Source organism: Pyxicephalus adspersus, chromosome 12 (assembly GCF_032062135.1).
Source record: "Pyxicephalus adspersus chromosome 12, UCB_Pads_2.0, whole genome shotgun sequence".
Taxonomy (NCBI): Eukaryota; Metazoa; Chordata; class Amphibia; order Anura; family Pyxicephalidae; genus Pyxicephalus; species Pyxicephalus adspersus.
In genome coordinates this window covers 28,294,423-28,320,939 of record NC_092869.1, presented here as the reverse complement: position 1 = coordinate 28,320,939, position 26,517 = coordinate 28,294,423, and the positions used below count along the sequence as shown (strand labels likewise).

At 37.1% G+C, this 26,517-nt stretch overlaps 1 protein-coding gene across 1 annotated transcript in view; it reads right to left on the bottom strand.

Annotated features, from left to right (window-relative positions):
- Positions 1 to 26,517, bottom strand: part of RAB15 (RAB15, member RAS oncogene family) — a 44,867-nt gene that overhangs the window by 12,572 nt on the left and 5,778 nt on the right. Inside the window, exons 2-5 of the mRNA XM_072427847.1 lie at positions 15,919 to 15,979; positions 10,575 to 10,635; positions 6,255 to 6,332; positions 5,464 to 5,553 (exon numbers count right to left, since the gene is read on the bottom strand). Of these exons, the coding sequence (XP_072283948.1) occupies positions 5,464 to 5,553; positions 6,255 to 6,332; positions 10,575 to 10,635; positions 15,919 to 15,979 (290 nt within the window). The remainder of the gene's footprint in view (positions 1 to 5,463; positions 5,554 to 6,254; positions 6,333 to 10,574; positions 10,636 to 15,918; positions 15,980 to 26,517) is intronic.

Below are 26,517 nucleotides of genomic sequence, written 5' to 3'. Positions count from 1 at the left end.
GCCCCCCCTCCTAGTCTAAGGCTAAGTGCACACATACAATAATTGTCGTAGGAAAGGATCTTTCATGATCCTTTCCAACGACAAATGACTGCACCATGCATGAACAAGTGCTGTACATACAGCACCATTCTGGACCCTGTTGCACTCTCTCCCCTTCACTTGCACTATGATAGTTAATCGTTCATCGATTGATGAGCACTATACACGCGCAAGATTCTCATTCGATATCAGCTCTGAGTCGATTATAGGAGGAGAACCACTGCACGTGTGTATCTAGCCTTAGTGCCGCTGAATAGAGGATTACAGCAAGCCAAAATCAATATAGATTTAGGTACATAAATACTAGGCTCCTTTAAAGAATGTAACTTTTTTTATTGTAAATATAAAGTAAGCCTATGCCACCTGCATGCTAAGAATCCAATTTAGGATATTTTCTTTTTGCCAAGTGTAAAATTGATATTCCCCCATTTAGGAAAAAAAAGCATTTTTTCCAAAACAATGACACACAGAAATAGAAAAGCCCAGATAAAAAATCAAGACACCTTGTAATTTATACCTGCCGTTCTCAACTTTTTTTTATTCCTGAGGAACCCTTGACAAATTTTCAGGTCTTGGGAAACACCTACTAAAACAAACTTTTAGGGGTCAGTGGAGAAAAGCCTCCTAAATTGGAGGCCCGTGAAAAGAATTTCTCTCTACAGTGGTGGCTAGAAAAACACATTCATAGGCACCTAACACATGCCATACAGCTGGCTCTACCAAGAAGAGTTGGCACAAAAACTATGCAAGAATCATCAAATTGGATGTCAATCATCCACATTCCGAGGAGCACCTACCAAGGTCTGGAGGAACCATGGGATTCCTGGGACCCTTGTTGGGACTGGCTGGCTTGGATGAATAAAATAAAAATTCAACTACAAAATTTGCACCTATTAAAGATTACACATTATGGACGACTTACCTGCCAAAAAAGACCCTTCCAGCACCACAATGTCTGCACTACTTTCTGCAACCATTCTCAACCGTGGTTTCCTGGAACACTAGATTCTTAGGAGTTCCTTCCACTGTGAACAATAAACTTCCCATTTTGTGGTTCTTGCAAAGTTTTTGAGCCAACTACTACTACTACTACTACTACTACTACTGCAGAGTCAGCAGCGTGCCACCAGAGATCATTTTAGCTTCTTTAGCGGTGCTTCAGGACACCATTGAAAGGAGAACTTTCTTCCAACTGACCACTAATGAAAGGGCCATTTTCCCACCAACATCTAATAACTTGGTTCTAGCAGGGGTTCCCTGGGACCTAAAAATAATTTTAAGGCTTCATCTGGCGTATAAAGGCTGCCCTGTTGCTTTTGCTTTCATCTTGGCCTGGTCTTTTTCTGAGCTGGGAGTCTATTGGCCACGTAAGGAGGACGTAGCCACCACTCTTTGCACAGGAGTTACTTCTTCCAAGCACAGAATTATGCTCAGACTGTAGATGGCTCAGTGAACTCGAAGAGAAAAAGTGCCATTCAGCACTTCATATAAAACAGATTTTAGTTACACTACATGTTGCATCTACCCATCGGGCTTGGTTCAGGGGCAAATGGTAACTGCACCATAACCTCACCTTAAGTCTGAACATATTCCTAAAACCTGAAGCTAATCAGCTCTAATATACAGGAGGAAAGAGCAGCAAGCAACGGGATGGGGGTGCCATAACTCCTTCAATGTCCAATCAGCACACACCATGCATGTGGGCAATAGTTAGAGCTTCATTCGCGTATAAGGTTCATTTTATGCATTCAGTGCTCTGCATGACTATAAATGTTACAGTGCTAAATAAATCAATCATTCTAAAAAAAAAAAAAAATCCATTCTGTATCAAAAGATACAGCCGCTTATAATCTCCCACCCATACTAAAATATGATAAAGAACTCCCAATTTTAAGTATAAAACCAATGACAGAGTATAATTGAAAAGCAAACACATTCCATTGCAAAATTTATTTGCATTCAAGACAGAAAGCAAGTAACCATTGGTGCAAATCTGTTATTCATTTCTATACTACAACTGGATAAACGTTATTTCTGCATTCTTAAAAGTAGAAAATGACACTAGGACAATATTACATTTTCAAAATAATTCCTATTTTGAACACCAAGATGCATCATATGTAGATATATACAATTTACCCATATTTTCTATTTTGTTTTACAGGCATACAAAAAACTATCAGCAGTGTAAAAAGGTCCATAAACAGAGAAATACATAGCTTTAATAGGTATAATAAAGAAAAAACAATAACAAATAAAAGTTTGCATTGTGTTGCCAATTTTATTGAAACGAATGTGTATCCATAATACTTATCATATTATTATTGCAGCAGGAAAAATCTAATTTAATAAACACGTCATCTGGCAGGAAAAGGAGTCCCAACTATGGGTATAGTTTCATTTGCAAGGAACACATTTATTGCAAACTGTAGCTTCATGAAAGATAGGTTACCTATGTGCCATGAATAGGTTTCTCTGGGTCATGAAATGTCTGGTCCAGTGCTTCTCAACTGGATAAAAGTTATTTCTGCATTCTTAAAAGTAGAAAATGACAATAGGAGAATATTACATTTTTATTTATTTATTTTACACAGGGGAACCCTTGATAATCAGGGAAACAATCAGGTCATCAAGGAATCCCTGCTATAATTACAATATCCACAGTTCACATATTAGTGTGGTGGTCCTTGGAAAGAATGCCTCCTACATTGCTGGTTAGTGAGAGGAATGTCACCATTATACAAAGCCCAAAACACTATTGGTGCCACTTAAACTGACCTGGGAAGTACAAACTGCTAATTTCTGAAGGAACCCCCAGCAAATTCTGCAGGAACCCCCAGTGAGAAACACTGGTCTGGACAGATTTTATGTACAGAGTTTAAACATACAGCCACCTGTCTGGTTGCAAGCTCTTCTGCAGACTTCCACCTCCCAAGTTTATTGGTTGATGAGGGGGCCCATCACAGTAATGGACCAATAACAAACCTTACGAGGTTGCAAATGGGTAGTCCTAGTAATAGGAGCATGTAAAGAATGCTAATTTAACTGGAGCGACCTAACTACCAAGCAAAATACAATTACACTCTATTATTGAAAACATTTTAAGCACTTCACAACGTGTTCTTTAATTTTACAAATTATATGAAATGTGTAAGACATAGGTTAGGAGTTAACTCTTTATAAAGAGGTATAAAGAGGTAACTGGTAGATATTAAATACATCAGGCCAAAAGGTATTACTTGAGGTTATCTGAATAATGAGCTATTGCTGACTTGGTTTCACAATCACGGACCTGCAATAAACAGTTAAGGGTATCAGCCAGGCAACTTGTATTTTTAGAAAATAAGGTCACCATTTTTTTTCACTGCAGGTTTCTATTGGGTTATAAATTTTAATAGGTATGATCATTGATGGTGCTTCTACTTGCTACTGCAGCTCCATATCTGTCAAAGTGGGAGATGCGGAAGCAGGAAAAATGTTTAGAAGGGAAAGAAATCCCAACCAGACAAAAAATATTGAACATGACCAATGCAACTTCACAGATAGCAATGTCTTTATTGTTAGAATGGGGAAGTCCAAGAAGGTTTGGGGCCAACATGAAGTGGAACCCATTTGTGCCAATCCTCTCCAGTCCAATGGGCCCTTTTATCTACCAGACTTCAGACAGTGGATCCAATTTATTAAAGCTCTGGACTTCTCAAAGACTTGAGAAGACTATCATGGGAGAACTTGGGGGATCCAGCAAATCTACCATGAATTTCTTAAAAATAATTTGCTATTAATTGGCATTTGTTTCTAACCCTGGTCCAGATCAGTTCCAGGTTTGCTGAGTGACCCAGGTTCTCCCATGATAGTCGATCTTCTCCAGTCTTGGAAAGCTTTAATAAAACTCGCCCAAGTGAGGATTTGAGTGTTACAAGCTTATAATTTTTAATAAAACCAACATAAAACTAATTTTATCCCCTCAAAACAAATTGGTTATCATTGTTACTTAAGAACAGGGCCAACAAAAACAAGTAAAATAAAAAAACAAGTAAAATAAAAGGAGTCCATTTTGTGAATACTATGCTAAGAAATGCTGTGTACACATTAATGAGGACAGTAATTGATTCAAGACATAAAATGTCAGATTTCCTTTGTTGTATTATTCAGCAGGCGGATGGTATTTTCAAAACAAACCAATGGTTCTATCAAACCAATGGTTTCTATCACATATTTGTGTTCACCGGGGGGGGGGGGGGGGGGGGGGGGGGGGGGGGGGGATCTTTATTTTTGTCAGCTATAAAATGCACAGCAGTGAAGTTGGTGCACATTATGTCCCCTATGGTAGATGGGAGGTGGTTGCTATGGGAACCACATCCACTAATATAGGAATTTCAAGGATGCTCCTGGAGCATCTCCATTCACACAGCTTAACTGTTTCACTGCTTTCCTACAGTAATTAAAACAATTATCACTAAGAGTGTTTGATAAAAGACTAAATTTGAATTAGATTTTTTTTTTTTTACTTTATGATTTATTCCTTTTTATTCTTTACCATTATTCTCATGCATCCATGATTTGGCCAGCACCCTGCGGCTTACAGTGCACTTCGGTTTTGCTGCTTAATTTCCACACAGACCAAGGACAGTTCTGGGGAGCAAATTGACCTAATTGCAGATTTTTGGAGGTGTGGGGGAAACTGGAGTGCCCAGAGAAATCATCCAAAAAAAAGGGGAGAACAAACAAACCTATTGCATATAATGTCCTGCCCAGGATTGAAACATAGGACATATTAGAACAAAACATAACACCGAATAAAAAACTAAAAATAAAATGGAGTCAAAAACCATGGTAGGCTGTTTTTCAAAGTATGCACCCCCACTTTATAGAAAATCTGCTCCCTTGAAATATAAAGGCAGCACTATGGCCAAGGGGTAAAAACGCTTCTTGGTTTTTGGGTTTGAATGAAAAAAAAGGCAATATCTGCATAAACGGCCTAATTTATTAAAGCTCCTCAAGACTGGGGAGAATATACTTTTATCAGTGAAGCTGGATGATCCAGGAAACCTGGAATTCATTTCTTCAAAGTAATTTGCTATTTGCTAGCAAATGTTTTGAATCCTGGACCAAATCCATTCCAGCTTTGCTGGATCACCCAGCTTCACTAATGAAAATGTATCTACTCCAGCCTTAGAGAGCTTTAATAAATCAGGCCCAAAGTCTCCCATTGTTTTGTCTTGTTTTCTGTTTCTTCCCTACAATCTAAAAACAAAAAAGTAGGGTAGCTTCCTACTAAGCTTTCCATCTGCATATGACTATGATGGTAACATTAGGTTATGAGCAACATAATGAAGGGCTACATATTATGTAATAATTACTAATATTATGTAATAGTATAAAAAATAAATATATAAACTTTATTTGCATTTCATGCAAACTTACCTTCATCCCCTGGCTCTTTCCAACTTGTCTTTTCTGTTCCTCATCAGCTTTGTTTCCTATCAAAATCTTCTGTACTCCATCAGGCGCATACTAAAAGGCAATGTATAAATATTAATATCACAGGTATTTGAAAATTATAAAATGATGTCTAATGTCTTAATGTAGTATAGATCAGTTAAGGGGTCAGATGACCTAACCGAGGCCAGTCAGCCATCAATGTTATCTATGCATGAAGGATTCCAGTAATGAGACCATCCTCCATACCAAAAACCATATCTCCATACCGAAATATCAATGAGAATCAGTAACAATCAGTATATTCATGATCATATCTTCAACCCCGGCTTATGTAATCTAACTCAAAAATGGTTAATCCCCATCACAAGTAAACAGAACTAAAATTGGAAATTCCTTTACAAGGCCATGTATTTTGTAACACAAGTAACATATCTGCCATCTGGAAATGTGTAAGAAAAGTACAAATAAATTGCTAAAAAACATGCAAACATAATACATACAACCTAACTAGTAACTACTTGACTTTATCAAGCTTTTTACCCCAGAAGAACCCTTAAAATATTTTTAATTAAGTTTAGAGAATCAACTTATCCTCCCATGTAACTAAACACTCCCAATAACATATATTGCCGCTTTTTAGTTTGAGGAAGTGGTGGCTGCATTAATTTTCCTCTTTCATTTTTTTAAGTTGCTATGAACAATGTATACATCTTGCTCCATTTTTAATAAATTAATTTCAGTTGAACAAGTAAATAATAAAAAAAAATAAATACCTCATCTACATCACTGGCCCATTTCATTATATGCTGGTAGGAACGTTCACTTGTTATGTCGTACACTAAAAATATTCCCTGAAACAAATACAGAAAATAGAATTAGTGATATAAAATAAGAGCAAGATTTAAATATATTCATATTACAAAATTATATCAAATTACTGTATATAATAAATCACTGAAAACTTTACTATATTTTATCATTTATTTTATATAATGCGTTTTATATTATACATGATATATCATAAGCTACTCAAAGACTTCAGATCATTGGAAGAGGGGTAAGTACATTATGTACCAGAACGCAGTGCCACAGTTTTGCTGTAACACCATAGTTTAACCACGCTTTTACAGAGCCAAAAAAAAATCAGTAGGAACGGACTTGTATAGGAGTGACCTAGGTCAACAAATAATTCTAGAATACTACACTCTGGTCTTATAATTATTTTAAAAGCTGGCATTGAAATGAAAAATAGATAAAATGTCATTTTACCCCTCCTACATGCTAACCTATCTTTTGCCTGGGTCTAAAGCATACCCTTTCATCCTCTAAATGTCATTCTAGACTACAGACAGGGGTGTACCGGAGCAACTTCAGTAAAAGTACTGCTTGACCTGTGGTCTCCATGCTTAAGAGATAAGTCTATGAAATCTAACTTCTATCTTATGAAATCAATTAAACTGTAACTATGCCATAACAAACTGAATTCAGTTTATTAAACAGTACATTTCAATGTATCTTACAGGAGTTCTGTAACATATAGTCAGTGTACCCATGTCCACATTAAGAACCCCAAACAAAAGATGTGTGTATGAAGCATCCATTGACCTTCATATAGAGGTATTTATTTCCATTATGTGTCGAGATTGAAGTATAACCTTTAAAAAATTTTTTCCAAACTCAGATGTGCATGCATTATCTAACCACCCAACAATCTTTAATTAATTGGAGCATGGATTTCCACCAGCTTTAACACAAGTATTATTTCTCCAGTCCAGACAACAGATCCTTTGCATCCTCCAAGATCTATTGCCATGCTTTCTGTAGAAATCTAAAGGTACCTATAGCCACTATGTTCCTATCCAAAGTTAAAATCAGAAGTATGCACAATGACCTCAATCTGGTTAGCTCGGTGGTTCAGAGGTTAGCACTCTGGCCTTTGTAGTGCTAGGTCCCAGGTTCAAATCTCAGCCAGGACACTATTTTCATGGAGTTTGCATGGGTTTCCTCTGGGTACTCCGGTTTCTTCCCACATTCCAAAAACATGAAGTTAGGTTATTTGTCTCCCCCCCAAAGAAAAAAGACCATAGACTGTATTAAAGACATATGACTATGGTATGGACATTAGATTATTTCTCCAGTCCAGACAACAGATCCTTTGCATCCTCCAAGATCTATTGCCATGCTTTCTGTAGAAATCTAAAGGTACCTATAGCCACTATGTTCCTATCCAAAGTTAAAATCAGAAAGTATGCACAATGACCTCAATCTGGTTAGCACGGTGGCTCAGAGGTTAGCACTCTGGCCTTTGCAGCGCTAGGTCCCAGGTTCAAATCTCAGCCAGGACACTATTTTCATGGAGTTTGCGTGGGTTTCCTCTGGGTACTCCGGTTTCTTCCCACATTCCAAAAACATGAAGTTAGGTTATTTGTCTCCCCCCCAAAGAAAAAAGACCATAGACTGTATTAAAGACATATGACTATGGTATGGACATTAGATTGTGGACCCCTTTTAGGGACAGCTGGTGACATGACTATGGACTTGTAAAGGGCTGCGTAATATGTTGGGGCTTTATAAATCCTGTATAATCATATTAATAATTTGCCATAATCATATGAAGTGGGAGGTAATAGGGGAGATAGGTTGTAGTACACTTACCTCACATCCTACCAACCTACCTATGAGGCTTGTGTACATTATACCAGTAAGTGCTTTGTTGGATGGTTGCAGTGCTTTGTTTTGTGGGAGGCGAGATAGGTTGTAGTACACTTACCTCACATCCTACCAACCTACCTATGAGGCTTGTGTATACATTATACCTATCTGCTTTGTTACACTTATCATTATACCTATACACTTACACATATTATAGCAGTACACTTATATTTGTATATACATTATATTTATACTTACTTATCATCATACCCTATACACTTATACATATTATACATACTATAGCAATACATGTAGACTTATACACTTATATTTATATATACACTTATCATTATATCTATACACTTATACATATTATTCATACTATAGCACTACACTTCTATTTATATATATACACTATGCCACTTAACACTTATACATACTTATATCTACTACACCTATACACAACATTATATCTATATTGTTATATTACTATACCTAATACTTATATATATTATACACTTATGCCTATATACACTTGCCTCACATCCTGCCAACCTACCTATGAGGCTTGTGTACATTATTATGCCTGCTTTGTTGGATGGTCTGCAGTGAGAGATGAGATATGTTGTGGTGCTTGCCTCACATCCTACCAGCCTGTCTATGAGGCTTGTGTACCATACACTTATCTGCTTGCAGCCAGCCAGACAATGCAGCCATTGGAGTCCCACATTACATCGCACATGCAACATTACCAGGTGTTGTTCTGCCACGCAGGGCTTTCTCAGCATCACCTCCAATCCATGGATCCATCCAGTGCTCCACCCTCGGCCATAAGCTCCAACTGAGCTTGTGCTTTTTATTTTTTAACATTACCTAGCAAACCTTTCTATGGATCAGAACGTAAATGTAAAGGCCCTGCACACTATCTCTTCAGGTCAAGGAAAACGCAATGAAGAACCTACCATCTTGACATCAATTAATTCAAATAAATGTATAACCTAAAAGCATAAAGTTGTACAATGGCTAGAAGCTGATACGAACTGCAGGTCTTGTTGATTGTTGCCTGAATTGAATATTATCTTCACTGAGGGTCACCAAACTCTGTACTGCTTCATTAGGGACAAAGTGAAAGCCCCCTGCTCCCTAAGCCCATTCCTGATTTCAATGTTCAATGTGATCGATAGAACCATTCTACCTATTTTGAAACCATCATCTTAAACCTAACCAATAAAATGAACCTAATTACTAATCCTAAAACCATAACAATAAAAAAATATTATCATGATCAAAAGACTACTACCATGATGATAATACTATACCAAAAATAATCAACTTTTCATGCATCAAATATTCATAATGCTAAAACATGTAAGCTTCTGTCATAAAATCAATATTATGCGGCCCGCCAGCACTGTTGACTGCAGTATAAAATACATGCGTACAAAAAAGTTATTTAATGTTTTATTAGAGTTGATCAACGGCCTTGCAATTATCGTCTGGCTACTTGGCGGGCATAATCGTCAGGACGGAAGTCCCTATGTGTGCACAGGGAATCCCTTACATCATTAAAGTGGGAGTGAGCTGTGAAGAACCCGCACGGACCACGCCCACCCTTATTCTAAGAACGTGCTCTGCACGGAGCCTGCTCTGACACCGGATTCCGTGCACAGGAAATCCCTCACGGCACCCTGGTGGGCGTGTGCTGTGCTGGACCTACGCAGACCACACCCACACTAACCCTGGTTAGTGGTCAGCCCCCACACATTTTCACCTCACCAAAACTGGCCCTCTTTCCAAAAAGTTTGGACATCCCTGATGTAGAAAGAAGACCCTAGAAAATGACTGGTGTCATATTGAAGGGCATATAAAAGTCTGCTACATCGAGAGAGCGGACTGGTAAAATGGCCTGAGAGAAAGTTATCTGTTCAAGGCACAAGGATGAAACCATTTCCTTCCCCCCAAGTCCAGTCATATAATATACGATGTCTCTTAGGGGCCACATTGGACCATTTAATCTCATACATCACTAAAGCTAGTGGGAGGAGAACAAATAATTTTCTTGTTGAGAAGTCAAAGGTAGCATTGTAAAGCCTGTAGCCTGGTTACAAAAGCAATACACTTTTTTTGGGATCCCCTATTTCACACAATATATTTCCTTGCTTTACATTACCAAAACTGTCAAAAAATATTAGGATAATATTATATTTACTCAGGCCTAGAAATGTCCGTGCAAGAACCAAGCATGAGACCATGTGAAGGCTAATAATACAGGTAGGTGTAGCTAGAAACCTAGAGACACACAATGCTTTTGGGCAATTCAACAGACAAACATAACAGTTTGGGTAGACTTAAAGTTAGGCAAATATAGCCATGAAAACAATCTTTGGGCAGTTAGCACCAAAATGCATGTAAAATCATGATAAATGAGGGGTGGTATTTACCTGTGCCCTTCTGTAGTACTGCTTGGTTATTGTCTGGTACCTTTCCTGCCCAGCTGTGTCCCTAAAAAAAATATATATATATATATATCAAACAAAATGGTCCCTTGTTAACAGATCACATAACAGATACACAAAATGACTGTTACTCCAGTGATTCAAGCATTTAAGAAAGTCATTATTATGTCTGATCAAACCTGGCCAAGATACCAAGATCACATTATGTTGAATGATACTTTGACCGTAAGCCATACAGCTTTACGCGCTGGATGTCCTGACACAAGCAATGGGTAAGCATAAAGATTGATTTCCTTTCATCCCGATGCTGTCTAGACAGGGACTTGAGCACAGATGAGAATCAGCTTTCCTGTATTATTTGCCACACTGTAAGCATTCCTCATGCTGCCTGGAAATTGATATTTATTTATCCTACATGCATATTAACATCCTGCAAGATTGTTCTATCTATATGCACGTTATTGCCGAGGATGGGTTTCCTGGCAATAACAATTGTATAATAGACCTTCACAATGAGCTTCAGTACAGTCATGTAAAATCTCTATCATAAGCTGATGTAACAGGGTGGAAAGGTTTGACCAGGGTAGCTCAGATGTCTCCAGATTTCTACTCTTGCTGCTTGGCCAAGCTCCAACAAAGACTTCAAAAATCTGCAGTAACATTGCTATATTTTATCCTTAGCTGCATTGTCCCAACCTGGGGCAATATTACTTGCAGAGCCACCAATGGTCACCTATTTAATACTATTTTGACCATCTAACTTAGAGGACACCACACCAAAGATGGATTCCATCAACACCATCAAAACCACTGCCTGGAAATCAGAAGCACAAGCTGCCCTATTTTTCACTCTAAATACAATAATAGATAACATCCTACTATTTTCCGGGTGGTTTGATTTACCCCATATAAATAATTCAACAGTTCATTAATTAAATCTTAAAATTATACATTAATATTTTCATTATACATTAACATTTTCATTTTTCTTGCACAAATATATATCCCTACAATTCTTCATACCTTTGTGGTTTTTGGCCAAACCTTATACAACATTGTATATTCTTTACTTTACTATGATTAGGTATATAATCTTAATTTTTTTCTATACATCCCATTAAAAACTGTTAAACAGATGTTTCCTTCACAAAACATGCATGCATAGATATGTGAATATATTTGAGTGCATATATACATACATATTTGTTTTTTTTGTTTTTACCCTTGCTAAGACAATGATGTGTTGATAATATTTTGTAAAATCAGTCATTCCTGGTAATTTGTTTTAACCTGCTACAAAGGCTGAGTCTACACACACTGGTTCCCCAGAATTTAAACATCTATGTTTGAAATTTTACTATAATGGGCCAGTGCACACCTGTGTATTTTTTCGGTGTTTTGGTAATGGGCCAGAAAGAGAAAGCAGTTTACAGCATTTGGACATTTAAAAAACTCAAACTTTAGCAAAAAAAAAAAAAAATTGTAGCCTGAATGTATGGAAGCATTCCCCACACCACATCAGCCCATAAACGTGTGAGATTTCCTAACCAGGGCCATTACTAACAAAGCTTTTTATGAAGAATGGGTCAGTAAAGGGCATTTGTAAGGATCTGAATGTAGACCCTTGAGCTGTTAAAGTATTGCAGTCTGGTCTCTTAGGGAAAGCTATGTGCTGCAATGTAATCATATGCTTGCCCCAAACTAAAATGTCAACCTTGTGCCAGGATGTAAGGCCCCCATGGAACATGACCTTTCTCCTGTGTGAGTTTCAAGCTGGTTGCTCAAAGTCTGTGATGCTGGAGAAGATTAAAGCTGTTATTAAAAAAAAAAGAATAAATGCATTTTTCCTTCGTTTTTATTTTATCCTGACTGTATCTTTGTTTCATGACATCTGAGAGCATTTGTGATCAGCAATGATCCAAGGTAAAGAGACAGAATGCTCTAATTGCCTCACAATTCTGTTCTGATAGGGAGACAACAAATAAAATAAAAAAACAAGAAATCCTTAGGAGTTGAGGCTGCACTTTTATAAGAAATCAAAAGCAGAAATTCAGAAATTCAGATTTTTATAAACGCTTCTCCTGCCAGAAACAGAAACTGTTTTATGTCTAGCTTGAATGATTTTTGATAGTTGTGGAGGGCAATCAGGCAGGTAAGTATGTTTCATTGCAGAAGGAACATCGCTTGTCCCTTACTGCAATAAAACCCTGCCGGATCACAAATGATGAAAGTGGAACTTTCTTTCAGCTTTAAAAATTTGGAAGGGTATCCATATACATTTAGCTATAAAGGTAGGTGTAATAGTCTGGTGGCCATATAGTAGTGGTCCCCAACCTTTTGGAACTCACAAACCATGAAATGCATGGACTCCGGACTTAAGCTGCGTACACACTTCCAACTTTTATCGTTGGAAGTGAACGACGAACGAACGACGAACGATCGATTGGTCAAAAATCGTTCGTAAAAAAAAGTAACCAACGACGCCGACGAACGAGAATAGTCGCTGGAAATGAACGACCGGACCGGCGGATCGGATTGGACGACGATCGTTTACCATCTATCGTGTGTACGGTCGTTCATTGATCGTCCATGGTCTGAGCATGCGTGATGAACGAACGTTCGTTCACTTCCTGTCGTGCATGTCACTTCCTGTATCGCTCAAACGATCGCAACTATTGTGTGTACAATATCTGCGAACGATCGTGTCGTTATCTGCATGTACAGGATCGGTGCTATACGATCGTTCGCCGATATCGTGCAGGATCGTTCGTCGTTCGTTTACCAACGATAATTATTGGAAGTGTGTACGTAGCTTTACCATGCGCGGGGAGCTGTGTGCCACTCAAAGGGCAAGAAACTTCCCCCAGAATGACGTCATAATGCCAGAAGCCGCTCACTCTCCGGCTCAGACCTGCGATGGGAGAGTGGGTGGGTTGTGTGCAGAGACACAACCCGCCCACTGCCCTGATCCGTACGGGAGACATGGTCCACTGCTCTGGCTGGTGCACCGCCCCAAGCAGGGTCCTTCTCCTGACCCCACTGGGGGGTGCACCGTCCAGAGCCACAGCCCACCTGTCAGACGGCTGGGGTTTGGGGACCTCTGCCATATAGTGTATCTAAAAGTAAATAAAATATCTAAAACATACCCAGTACATAGTTTATATTTGTCTCTGGTCTCCACATGGTTGCAGAGTTTTCCTTTTGAAATCTGTGACCATGTGAATGCCCCAGGTTTCCCATTATAAATACCTATACTATAAAAATATCTTTTTGGCATTAAACGTTCAATACCTACCACCCAAATATTTTTCTAGCTTTAGAAGGAGAAAAAAGGATAGAACCTCATAATATTGTTTCCCTTCTTTATTTAGAAGTTTTTATATTAGCACTGTGGGATTAGCAATTAAGCTGCACAACATAGTATTTCCATTTTGTGGTCATCTAAGATTGCACAAAAACAAAAATTCACCATTACGGCAGCTAAATATCCCCAAAACAAACAAGTTTAGTTTTCATAATGGTTGTCTCAATTAGGTTGAAAATTAGTGCCAACTCACTTAAATTCTACCTCTATGATGATAGCAACGGGATGGTGAGACACATTACATGATAACAAAAATACATGGGCAATTACCAGTGATTGCACAATGCCACAATCATGCTTGATTAATGGTGTGTAAGTGCTGCCATGTAGCCCATCTTGTAGGAACAAATTACCAGAGTCATAGCAACTGATTGTAGGCAATTCCGCATTAAATTGAACATAATATTTGGTCAGGCAGTAACACAATTTTAATTTACACATCCAGCTGTGTTCTGGAAAAACTAAAATACCTAGAAAGTGCTGGTGTAATGCATTCATATTTCTGAAAAATGACTTGAATTGAAAATACAGGTCAACTGAGAAGACATCCTGTGTGCAAGAGGATAGGATGCAAGTATAGTCATATTTAACATTACGCTTTGTTATACAATCTATTTTAGTGGCTAAAAGGGAACGACTACTACAAATACATACATTTTCAAGTATTTTCCTTATACTTACACATATTTGAAGGCCTAGGCACTTAAGCCTGCGTCTTTAGACATGAGGTTGGCATTAAAGGGGTGCTATGACTATGGTGGAACTGTTTTTTTTACTCTCACAATGCAAATACAATTCAGGTTTTATATGACATATTGAAAAGAAAGAGAAAAGAAGGGGTTTCTTTCGGCAAACGTTAAATTGTATTCATCATTCAACTCAAGATTTGCTGTTTGGACACACGCAATCCAGCATGGATACATTATCTCCAATCATAGTACTGGTTATATCTATCTACTATTCTGGGAGAATATCTTTTATTCTACATCACAAACATCTTCAACTCATGAACTATGGTTTTTCTCATCCTTTTAAGAACCATGCCTTTGATCTAACATTCTGTTGCGGTCTCAATGTATCACCTGAAGAAGCCTAACGGCGAAACTCATGAGGGTTGAGACATATTGCTTTGCCCACAGCTACTTTTGAGGTGTTTTTTGTCTAGTTAACAGGCACCATCCCCAGTGTTGTTTCACAAGGGGTTGCCTTTCATGTCACTGTTACAGATTGCCAAAAAGATCATTGGTGTCAGATAAACTGAACTGAGAGTCACAAATTTCCTATTCCTCAAGGAACAGAGGTTTCACCTCTGGAGAAACCTTAGGGTTCCACTACTGAGAAACATTGTACTATACCATGACTCAAAGTTCAGATCATCTCAAACTGGGAGCAAGACAATAAGTTTGGCATACTCAAATGGCTTCCACAGTCACCAGATCTCAATCCAATAGAGCACATTTGGGATGTGATGGAACGAGAGATTTGCATTATGTGCAGCTAATAAATCTGTAGCAACTGCGTAATGCCATCAGGTTTATATGGACTGAAATCCCAAAGGATTGTTTCCAAGAACTTGTTGAATCTATGCCTTATAAAGTTTCCAGTGAATGTAAGTACTTTAACATATATAGGTCTGTTTGTAAAGCAGTACATGTCCCCATACCAAATCCTATCAATGCTTTTGACAGGTTCATTTTAAAAATGGATCATGAGTCTATTTTTTAAAGCACATAAGGCCAATGGATGTGCACACTTTGGAAATCCAGTCTTCCGCTGCATGCTGTAGTTTCATCTGTTGGCTTCTACGTCAGCACAGGACACCATAGTGATATAGGTGGTGGCGGATAGAACCACAAAATGAAGTTAGTGTCCGGGCACTAAACACACACACAAAAAAAGATATGAATTACTGGTATTATAATTCTAGCAGTAACTAGCTGTACAGTAATATTTAATTACACTTACCAGATCTGTATTCGTACTTTGATGCCATCAACATCTATTGTCTTCATTTTAAAATCCACTCCTGAGAAAAAAATAAAACATATATATTAAAGGTCCCAAACTCCCAATATTTTTAATAAATTATTTGAATTGACTACTATTTCATTCATTTTAAATTCATTTGGGCAATTCAGGTATTTATTAGACATAAACAATTGGTAAAAGAAAACACCATTGTGGACTTTTTTTTTCCCCAACTAGAACATTCTCTAACCTGGTGAAATATTTCCTGCAATAACAACACCAGTGATTTAGATTTATTCTGACAATGGAACATGTAGACCTATCAGCATTAATAAAAACATGCAAATAAATTGATGTCAGAAGGCAAAAGGCACTTTCCAGCAGGATCTGAGGACAATAGAGATTTGGCTTTCATTTCTGAAAATAAGAATATACTACTGTGGTGTATTGCGACTCAGACAAACAGATAAAACTGATAATTAATATATACTTTTAGAGCACTATTGTCCTTCCTAGCACTATACAAAGTACTAAATGAAGGTTGTATATGTAAAATTCAGTAATACATACAACTATTTGGCAACATTTAAGAAGGTAATGATAAAAAAACAAAAAAAAAAGGGTGGTGCTTGAACAATCTTATAGTCTATGGTTCATCTAAAGCCAATCTCTGGGTAATCTCATGTTAGACTGTGGTCACCAGAACAAGTGTACATATTGGAAGATATACCCTCTGTTCTGTTTCAGTGATCTCAAAATGTTCCCAATTTTTCAGTTCAAGGGACAATAGTCTTAAGAACAAATAGAGGGGGGTGAGCCCTCCCCTGCGGGACACCTAACAAAGGTTCTAACCCTTCAATACTCAATAATGTAAAATGCTAAGGCAGACACTTCAACAACTGAACTCTATAGATCCATGGCACAAAGACAGTATCTGATTTGATGTAATCTGTCTGGTCACTCATGTTCCTGTAAATTAAATTTTGCTTTTGTAATTCCCTATATAAAAGGCACCGGATTATTATTTTTTGAATGGTTTTGCCTACAGGGATGTATGTAAATGTTCTCTAACTTTAAAGAAACAATTATCTAGAATGAGATTCTAATAAAAAGCCACTGATCACTTTACAGATATATATGCAAATGCTCCGATTGTGCAGGAAAATAATTTCAACATAAAAATAGAAGTTTTTCTTTATTGCAAACTCTGACCATGAATTAAAAGGATATTATATAATATACAAAACGGTCTTATTATAAAATCAGGGAAAATAGTGTTAGATGAATAGTGCTGTAGTACAGAAGGAGCCAATTAGAACTGGTTTTACTAAAGACATTTGGGAGATAGATGTATCTATGCTGCATTTTCAACTGGGACAAAGGAGTGCCAATGCAATGAAAATCTAGCATCTTTGCACTGCATAATGGAAAAAGCAAACCTGCTCTTCCCACCATCATTTAAGACTCCATCTCTCATCTGCATAACTCTGCCAAAGTATTTAGCTATGGACTAAACCTACCTCTATATACTGGAGTATAAACCAGTATTTTTTTTACCTGATATTCCATTAGAAAAAGGATCTTGGTTTATACTTGGGTCACACGCCTAGATGATGCTGTGTCCTCATGAAAAGTGTAGTGGGACATTATTAGATTTTTTTTTTTTTGTTTGTTTGTTTTTTTTTTACACACTTCAAATGAGGACGAAGCACCATTTACTACTGGCCAACAAAAATGCACAAAAGATCATTTTGCAGCACCAGAGCCAACTCAAAAGTAAAACTACTTTAATCTATAAAAAAGGGGAAAAAACTATTTACATTATGAAGTTTCAGAAGGATATCTAGGAAGGTTCTGATTTTATATCTTTATAAAAGTATGCCCAGCCTGAATTATGCATACATAAATAGAAAATCTCAAAGGGCTGTGCTGCGAACCTTCTGCTGCTCACTACCACATACAACCACCAACGCACGGGTAAATTGATCCCTAATTACCACCATATAAAACAACAACCCTGGATAATTAATTAACTGGATTCCAATACATACATTGATAACACACTAGAGAGGATAGAGAGATAAATGCCTGAACATTATACACCTTGCAACCCGATACAGAACGATTGATGAAAAATATATGGACATATGATACAACGTATCATATACGTTACAACATATGAAACGTTTGAACACATATATTTCACACCTAAAATTGGGCTCTTTCACACAATGCAGTCAGACCCTATGACAAAATGTGAACTTTAGGGATGTATTGAACCCACTGTCCCTCGCCTACTCTATATAATCATACTGTAAATATGAGTTTCATGATCTCATGGATCCCCTGAGGAAGCCAAATAAGGCAAAACGCGTTGGATACTTTGATATAGTTTTGAACATGTGTTTAAAAATTTTGTACTAAAAACTGAATCTATACTAATAGGTGTTTTTTGGTCAACATATGTTTATTTAATTGTGTTTAGAATAGTTGGTCTCTGTTGGAGTCGGGACCATTTTAAATTAGTTCAATAAATATACACTAAATATTTGCCCGCTAAAAGCCTGTCTGCTTCTACCTTTCTATCTATTTACATTGTGAGTTACTGTGATTTTATTGTTTCTCCTTAAATAAATGTTTAAAAATAAACACACCATGAATGTTTTTATTTACAATCATTTTATCGGCATTTCAGTTTTAAATATTGACAGTGATGGACGTATTTGGTGCTCTTTATATTTTGTGCTGTTTATATTTGAGTGAATGTAATTTTCCTATTTTTTTTTTCCCCATGTAAAAGTAGGTTTATATTGGGATTGATTTATATTTGAGTATATTTTGTATATGACTATACCTATATGCTTCAAGGTTTGTTGCATATTAGTTTTCATAACCTCTGTAAACCACCGTATCCAAACACATTAAAATAATTTTTTGACATCTTAGCCACAGTAATTATAACACAAACATTTCAATTTGTCTTCAAGCATGATTGAACATGTTTGGCGTGAGAAATCTGTTCTTCCAACTTCATAAAATGAGTTAAAATCTCAAACAAAAAATTATAATAGTGTTGAGCTCTTCACACATTTTGTTCTCACATATTAAAAAGCAGACTGGGAAATCACATACAATTTGTGTGCTCAAGATGCTTTATTCTTTTTTCCTTAGAGAATAATGTGTGAATTTCAATTGTATCAAGTTTAGTCATGCACAGTTTAGAGAGGATAACAATGTTGAATTATAAATAGGTAATTTATTGGGTAAAACAAGATCACGTCTACGTGGCCGCAAAAAAGATATGTTGGGAGTTTAGCTAAAGAAACATTGTACTTTCATAGTCTTAATACCCCAGACTATTGACTTTCAGACCCCATGTAGTACCCCTCTATGTTGTGCTGCTTCCATTGGCAACTCTTAATATTAGATATCATTTCTTTTCTACATCTATTGAGAACACATCAATAGAGATAAAAAGAAAAATACGTCTTCAAACATGTTTGTGCATTAAATTCTTTTCTGCAATGCAGTCAGAATGCTGCTATGGTACTTGGTGGATTGCCAGCCATCATTTAGGATAAAAGAGTTGGGTGGAAGTTGAGGTCCCGACCCTCTAGAATAAAAAGCTAGCTTTTTTTGCCTCATTTTTATTCTGCATTCTGTAGATCAGTGTTTATTGACCTTTTTAACATGGGGAACCCTTGATATACCTTTATGATTTCCTGGGGTTCCAGAACTACTAAATCAACAGCTCACAGACATTAGTGCGGTGGTTAATGGGAAGAATCCCTCTTTGCTAGCCAGTGAGAAGAACGTCATCCTTACAGATAACCAAAAAGGGTATTGGTGTCAGTGATAACCAAGCTGAAAGTCACACATTGCACTGCTGTATATAGTCAAGGGCCATTGATGTGATTACCTGGAACAGGTCTGGGCTTTTCAAAGTGACTAGAGAGAGGAAGTGTGCAATTTATCTTCCTTAAGAAGAGTTTATTATTGCCGAGATATTATTTTTGTGACAAGCAGAGCATACTGTGTTCATCATGGAGTGCCAAAATATCAGTAGTGTGTGATAGTCAAATAGAGTAATCAACAATCTCTCTGAAACAACACTATAATTACTATTTACAAAGTGAGTGGAAATAAAGATGATGCATCTTTCCAAATTAAATCTAACCAGTGTAAAAAAAAAAAAACTAAAAAAATGATAAAGCTTCCCGACTCTATCCAAAATGACTAAACTCCAACCCTGATGCCATTGGCACAGTCCCACAAATTCCTACAACCTTGTGTATATATAGTTTAAATAGAATTTGATACTTAACAGCCTACATCTTGTTTATTATTAGTCCAAATGTGCAACAGAATTACTTTAAATTTGCATCACCTGATACAAACCTGAAATACAGAAATGTTTTTTTTTTCTTCCTTAATCTCTACTCACAAACAATACATACCTTGTATACAAGTGTTGGGATAAGAATTCTTCAGCACTGGAGAACACTGAATGAATTACACTAAACAAGAAAAAGAGGGGGTAGCTGCCAAACATTCCAAGAATAAAAGATGAATGCAATCTTGACATTTTTATTCATTATGTCTTTATATAGGAAAGGAGAATTAACTTTACATTTGTCAGCACGATACACTGAAGGGTGTGTAATGTCCTGAATGAGGACTTATTAAAGAAGATCATTGTCACGCTTCCTGTGATTCATATTACTAAGTATATGAAAATACTTATTTTGTTTTTATTACAATCGCACTCTACAAAAAAGAATAGCTGTCATGTTGAGGCGTGACAACTGAGAATCCATAGACAAATTTAAATCTCTATGCTTCTATAAAACTATCAAACACACCTAATAAACAGTCTTTTAATTTCCTTTATGACATCATACAGTTATGCCTGCCAGTGAATTGTACATTCATTCATGGTATCAGAATCCTGTAAGAACACAGGGAGATGATTTACTAATTTAGTTCCTTCACAAAGGAGTAATTCACTTAGTTTAGTGACTGTGGTGATAGTTCACTTTGCAAATAATACCCAATCATACGCAAGGAAATCTAAAATACATGATTGTTCCTTGCACATGATTGGATAGTTGAAGTACGTAGAGCATCTTCTCATTTACTGCATTATATTATGTATCCCTTTTAAAGTAACAAATCCCTTTGCTATGTAAACCACATATTTTTCCTTTGGTAAATCAACCCACTCTGTCGCTAGACACATAACTAAATTAACTGCAGCAAGTATTTAGGTCTGCATAATGCTTGTAGTTTTAAAAACCTGCATCTATGAATAAAAACTAAGCTATTTTGACTGGGGATGCCCTGACATTTCAAAGTGGTGTTAAGACCTAAAGCTAAAGCCTTGTGTAGACATCAGATTTGCGTAATTTAGAAGATAATTCATTTCATAGATCCAAACAAATCATTCTGGTCTGACAGTAATTACCATTTCCCATATGTCACTTTGGCCAGCACAATGTCTTCATGATTGTATATGGTGCAAATCTTCTTAACAATTTATTCAGTGGTCTGCCGAGGTTTTTGAACAATCTCCTTAATAATTTGTTTTTTGGCTTTATCATTGATTGTCTTATTGTTCATAGATAATACTTATCTGTTAGTTGTCAGTGAATATTGATCCCTATATATGGCATCTGAATTTTGTATTTTTTTAATATTACACCTCTACATTTCTTTTAGTTCATCATTATGACGGGGCACCAACTTGCCAATAAGAATTTTTAAAAAGCAGAAAGGACAGAACAAGCTTCATCACCAGGGCTGGACTTCTACATACCTAACATAGGACTTTGCCTAAGGTGGCATCCACACATCATGTTACAAAGACAATTCAATGTGTAATACAAGGGGGTGCTGAGAAGTTCCTGGTTTTGCCCCCTTTCTTGAAATAGAAAAATGTGTGGGGGCATATACCAGCTTAGTATGTAACTGTGCAAATATCAGGTCTTTGCAAATCTTAAAACTGTTTTTTCTGTTAGTGAGAAGCTATGATGGCAGAGGCACAAGCAAGTTTCACGTTGTTGAAGTTACAGGCCGTCATGAAGTTTTTGATTTTCCAGGGAAAGTCAGCAAATGACATTCACACTGAGATATCACAAACACTGGGGGAGAAGTGTCCTTCCTATAGCACTGTAAAAACCTGGATATCCCAGCCCAAATACTTGACATCCCACGGGAGCGTGTTGGGTTTGTTATCACCACTATCCTAGACATGCGCAAGCTTTCAGCAAAGTGGGTCCCGAAATGTTTGAACAGCGATCAGAAGAACGAGTTGAAGCATCCAAAGCCATTTTGGCCCATTTTGAAGCTGCACAAGCCTTTTTGGCAAGGTTAGTGACTGAGGATGAAACCTGGATCCACATCTTTGATCCTGAAACCAAGGAACAGTCAAAGGAATGGTGCCACAGCGGGTCCCCACGGCAAGAGAAGTTCTGAACCCAGAAATCGACCAAAAAAGTCATGGTGTCTGTTTTCTGGGACAAAGACGGTATTCTGTTGGTGGACTACCTACCTCAGGGCTCTAGTATCACTGGACAGTATTATGCTAACCTCCTGGACCAGCTGAAGGAAGCAATTAAAACGAAACGCTGTGGAAAGTTGACCAAAGGGATCCTTTTTGTGCAGGACAATACACCTGCGCACATGTCCAAAGTTGTGGCTGCCAAATTGAACACCCTGGGTTTCCAATTGGTCCACCATCCCCCCTACTCACCTGACCTGGCCCCTTCGGACTATTATTTATTCCCGAATTTGAAGAAACACCTGAAGGGGCAACGTTTTGAGGACATTTCTGACATCAAAGATGCTGCTGAGAGCTGGTTTGCGGCCCAACCAAAGGACTTTTTTTTGAACGGTCTAGAAAAGCTGCAACTACGCTGTACCAAGTGCATCTGTCTCCGGGGAATATGTTGAATAAATGTGTTATTTCATCACTCTGGCTCTCTTCTTTCTGGGCAAAGCCAGAAGCTTCTCAGCAACCCCCTTGTAAAAGGTTCTTCCTGTCTGACTGTCTTTCCAAATTACAAATCCAATGCAAGGTTCTCGTTATTGTTCTCTTCAAAGTTTAGGGTATGTTAGTAGGTTGAAAAATGTAGTTTTATGATTAAAGCAGAGTAGGCAATGTCTTAACACATCTTGTGTGGCATTGTTTTCTGGCCTTTTTAATGTTATATTAGAGATAGACAAATGACTAGGAGACCTTCAGGAGCACAATACCTAAATCTGGCCTTTTGTAGCATGACAAAAAAGTATCAGAGCTGACATCAGCGTCATATGTAGCTTTCTTAAAACCGTTTAACCTACCCCTATAATGTATGCTTGCAATAGATTTATAGGTAAAAAGAAAAAAAGGTATAGAAGTGTAAATCTTGCATTTTTAACCTCCCTCATGCTATAATTTTCATCCACTTACTTCAGTTATTTTTTAATAAAGTCACCCAGGCAACTGATACATTCGAAAAAAGGTTATAAACAACCTCTATATAACTCAGCGCAATATTCCTTTAAATGTTTTGTATGTACTGTCAAGGCCACCTTGTTGCACTGACAATGGGCCATTATTTTCCATGAAACAGAAATGTGCATTGCTATATATAACCCTTCTGGGGAAACCAAATGTCATATTCTATAGACATCTTCACACTGCTTAGAGAGGGATTCAAGGTGGGTATGAATAGTGGAGTCATCCCATATAAAATCTGGACCTTTTTTTAAACTTGGAAGCCGACGCCAGAACTAGAGAGCCAAATATTCAAGGTTCTACCACATTAGAATATATCCTAGATCAGTGCCAGGATATACAATATCAGAACACATTACAATGTTTCCCTCTTTAAATAGTAAAATATACCCCACAAGAGCCATTCAGTTTGTATCCAGCCTGTCTCCATCTCTCAGTTCTGCACATTAAGCTCACATATTATCCTTTTTCTTTATTGTGCAATACACCATTAAACCTCATTTCTATGAAGAAATAATTTTACCTCACCCTCTGCCATACCTTCTGTCTTGGAGAAACACAGGATACATTATAATGCCCCACCACCCTATATAGGAGTATTTTGCCTAGCATACGCAGGCTTAATGATGATGATGCATATAACAGCAGCTTTCTGTATCCATGGAAATACCAGTAAGGAGTTCATTGCGGTTTACGATGAGTGCGGCTATGGACACAGTGATAGCAAAACATATAAAAGCACAATGTTCATTTGCGCTAAACAAAGGCAGCTGGCTCTAATGGTCTCCAGACAATGCATATTGCCTCATGTGATCTGTAAGAACACTCTTCATTACCCGGGGTTGTACTTTTCAGTTACTCTAACAGCTTAGCAGCTTTGAATTATTTATGCCTGCCTCACATATTTTAATTAATGGTCAATAATGTATGGGATGGCATTTCCCCGTCAGGGAATTTCCTATCAGAAATTGTTACAGTTTAAAAATAGATGTAACAGATAGATAAGCAGACAGGGTGCATGAATTCTATATTCTAATTATAGATGATAAAATTGTACTAGATTTGCAAAGATATATGTGGTCAAGGCAATTTATTGTTATATAATTTTTGTATAACAATAAATTGCCTTGACCACATATATATTTGCAAATTATTACTAGATGCATTGATGGGTTTAAACATGAAGCATCATACACTTCATATGGCCCAGCGTATGTGGACATCAGAAGTGTATAAATTTGTTGGACATCCCTTTACAAAACAGTGGGCATTAATGTGGAGTGGACCCACCTTTAAAGCTCATTCAACCAAACAAGCATTTTTAAGGTCAGGTACTGAGTTTGAATGAAAAGACCTGGCTCACAGTATCATTAATAGTATCCTCTACTTGAACAAAAGGGTCTTGCCCACACCCTGGTAAACAGGAGTGTCCACATACATCTGGTCATATCATGTAAGTATAATATACTAAGGCATAGTCTCATTACAAACACAAAATAATAAAACCAATGTATATTATTTGCAAAGTACATAGACACAACTTACTGTAGAATATTATGCAGATTAGTTATACGCTAAGACACATCAGAGGATTACATTTGAGACATATACTCATGTTTAAACCAATATTTTTTCTCCTTCATAATGCCATTAAAAACACTCCCATCTCACCAATAAAATGACAGTGTATGCTTGTGCAAAACATGTAGAAACTCTTGCCGCCATCTGAGACTTTATTAGAGTTTGTTACCCACTTTACATGAGGACACACCCCCATCTCATGGTAGTCAACAATAATGCACAAACGGTCAAGTGACCCATCATAACCAACTCAAAAGTACAAACTTTAGCCTTTAAAAAGAAGGGGGAATAAAGATAAACAGACTAAGCTCATGTAATTTTAATGCTTTCTCCTTTTAAATATATGCTTTATGAATAACACACCATTTATGCATTTATACAATTTAAATTTTGGGGCATTTCTTTTGCTTACTGTTTTGAATGTTAGCAGTGAAGACTGCATGTTGTGCCCTGGGATCATACTTTATTCAAAGCATTACAGGTATTTTCAGGTAAAAATAAACCTTATTTTATATTCGGATCAGTTTATATTTGAGCATATATGGTTCTCTCCTGGAAGCTCTGCACTGAAGAAGAAATACTTAGTAATATGATATATGGCATTGATTTTCAATGTAAACCTTGTTTCACTTTTGTTATGCACCAATGGTTCCATCATAAAAATCTCAATTCACAGGAATCAACAGGACAGTAATTGAATCTTTATAATTTTTAGCTATGAATAAAAACCAGCACCCCCTAATTCCCTCATATGACTCTTTGCCTTCCATTAACATTGTGGGTATTTCACATTGAAACCACAGAGAGTTGTTTTCAGTCAGACAGACTCTGTCCAGTGGAACTGCAGTGAGTTAAAGAATAGCAGGCCTCAACCATTATAGGATAAGAAGTATAAGCGGGAAGCAGAGCCTGCATAATTAATAGAAAACATATCTGGAGAATTGAAGATTGTATTTATATGCGCAGGCTGAAAAGCTTGTTTACATTAGTTCCTAGTAGGGCACATAAAGACAGATATAGAAGCTGCTATTGTTTAGAAGGCACATGTGCTTTATCCATTGTTTGATGTGCTATTGACCTAAAACAAATGTGGGAATACCGGATACGCCAAACGTAACCCAGAATGACCACAACTTGCTATCACATGAGAGAAAAAACAAAATATTAAAAAAAACTAAATATTGCGTCTGTATGAAAGTCAGTATAATAACTATTGACCATTGGACAAAAGCTGCGGTAGCATTTAGCAAAGGTGAATGAAGGAACAAAAAAAGGAGGGAAACACACACACACACAAAAGGTATGACAAATAGATGCTGTTAGCTCATACCAGTAAGGAGCTGTGAGGAAGTAACTCACCAATGTTCAAACAAAAGGATAAAAAAAGTCAAACTGGTTTGGGATGGAGAGAGGTATGTTGTAGCTTCACCAAAGTGTCCCTCATTCGAGTACAGAGATGGCATGTAAAATGGTAACCAAAAAACAAGAATGGCGCCATTGGCCTCTCCCTTTTACCC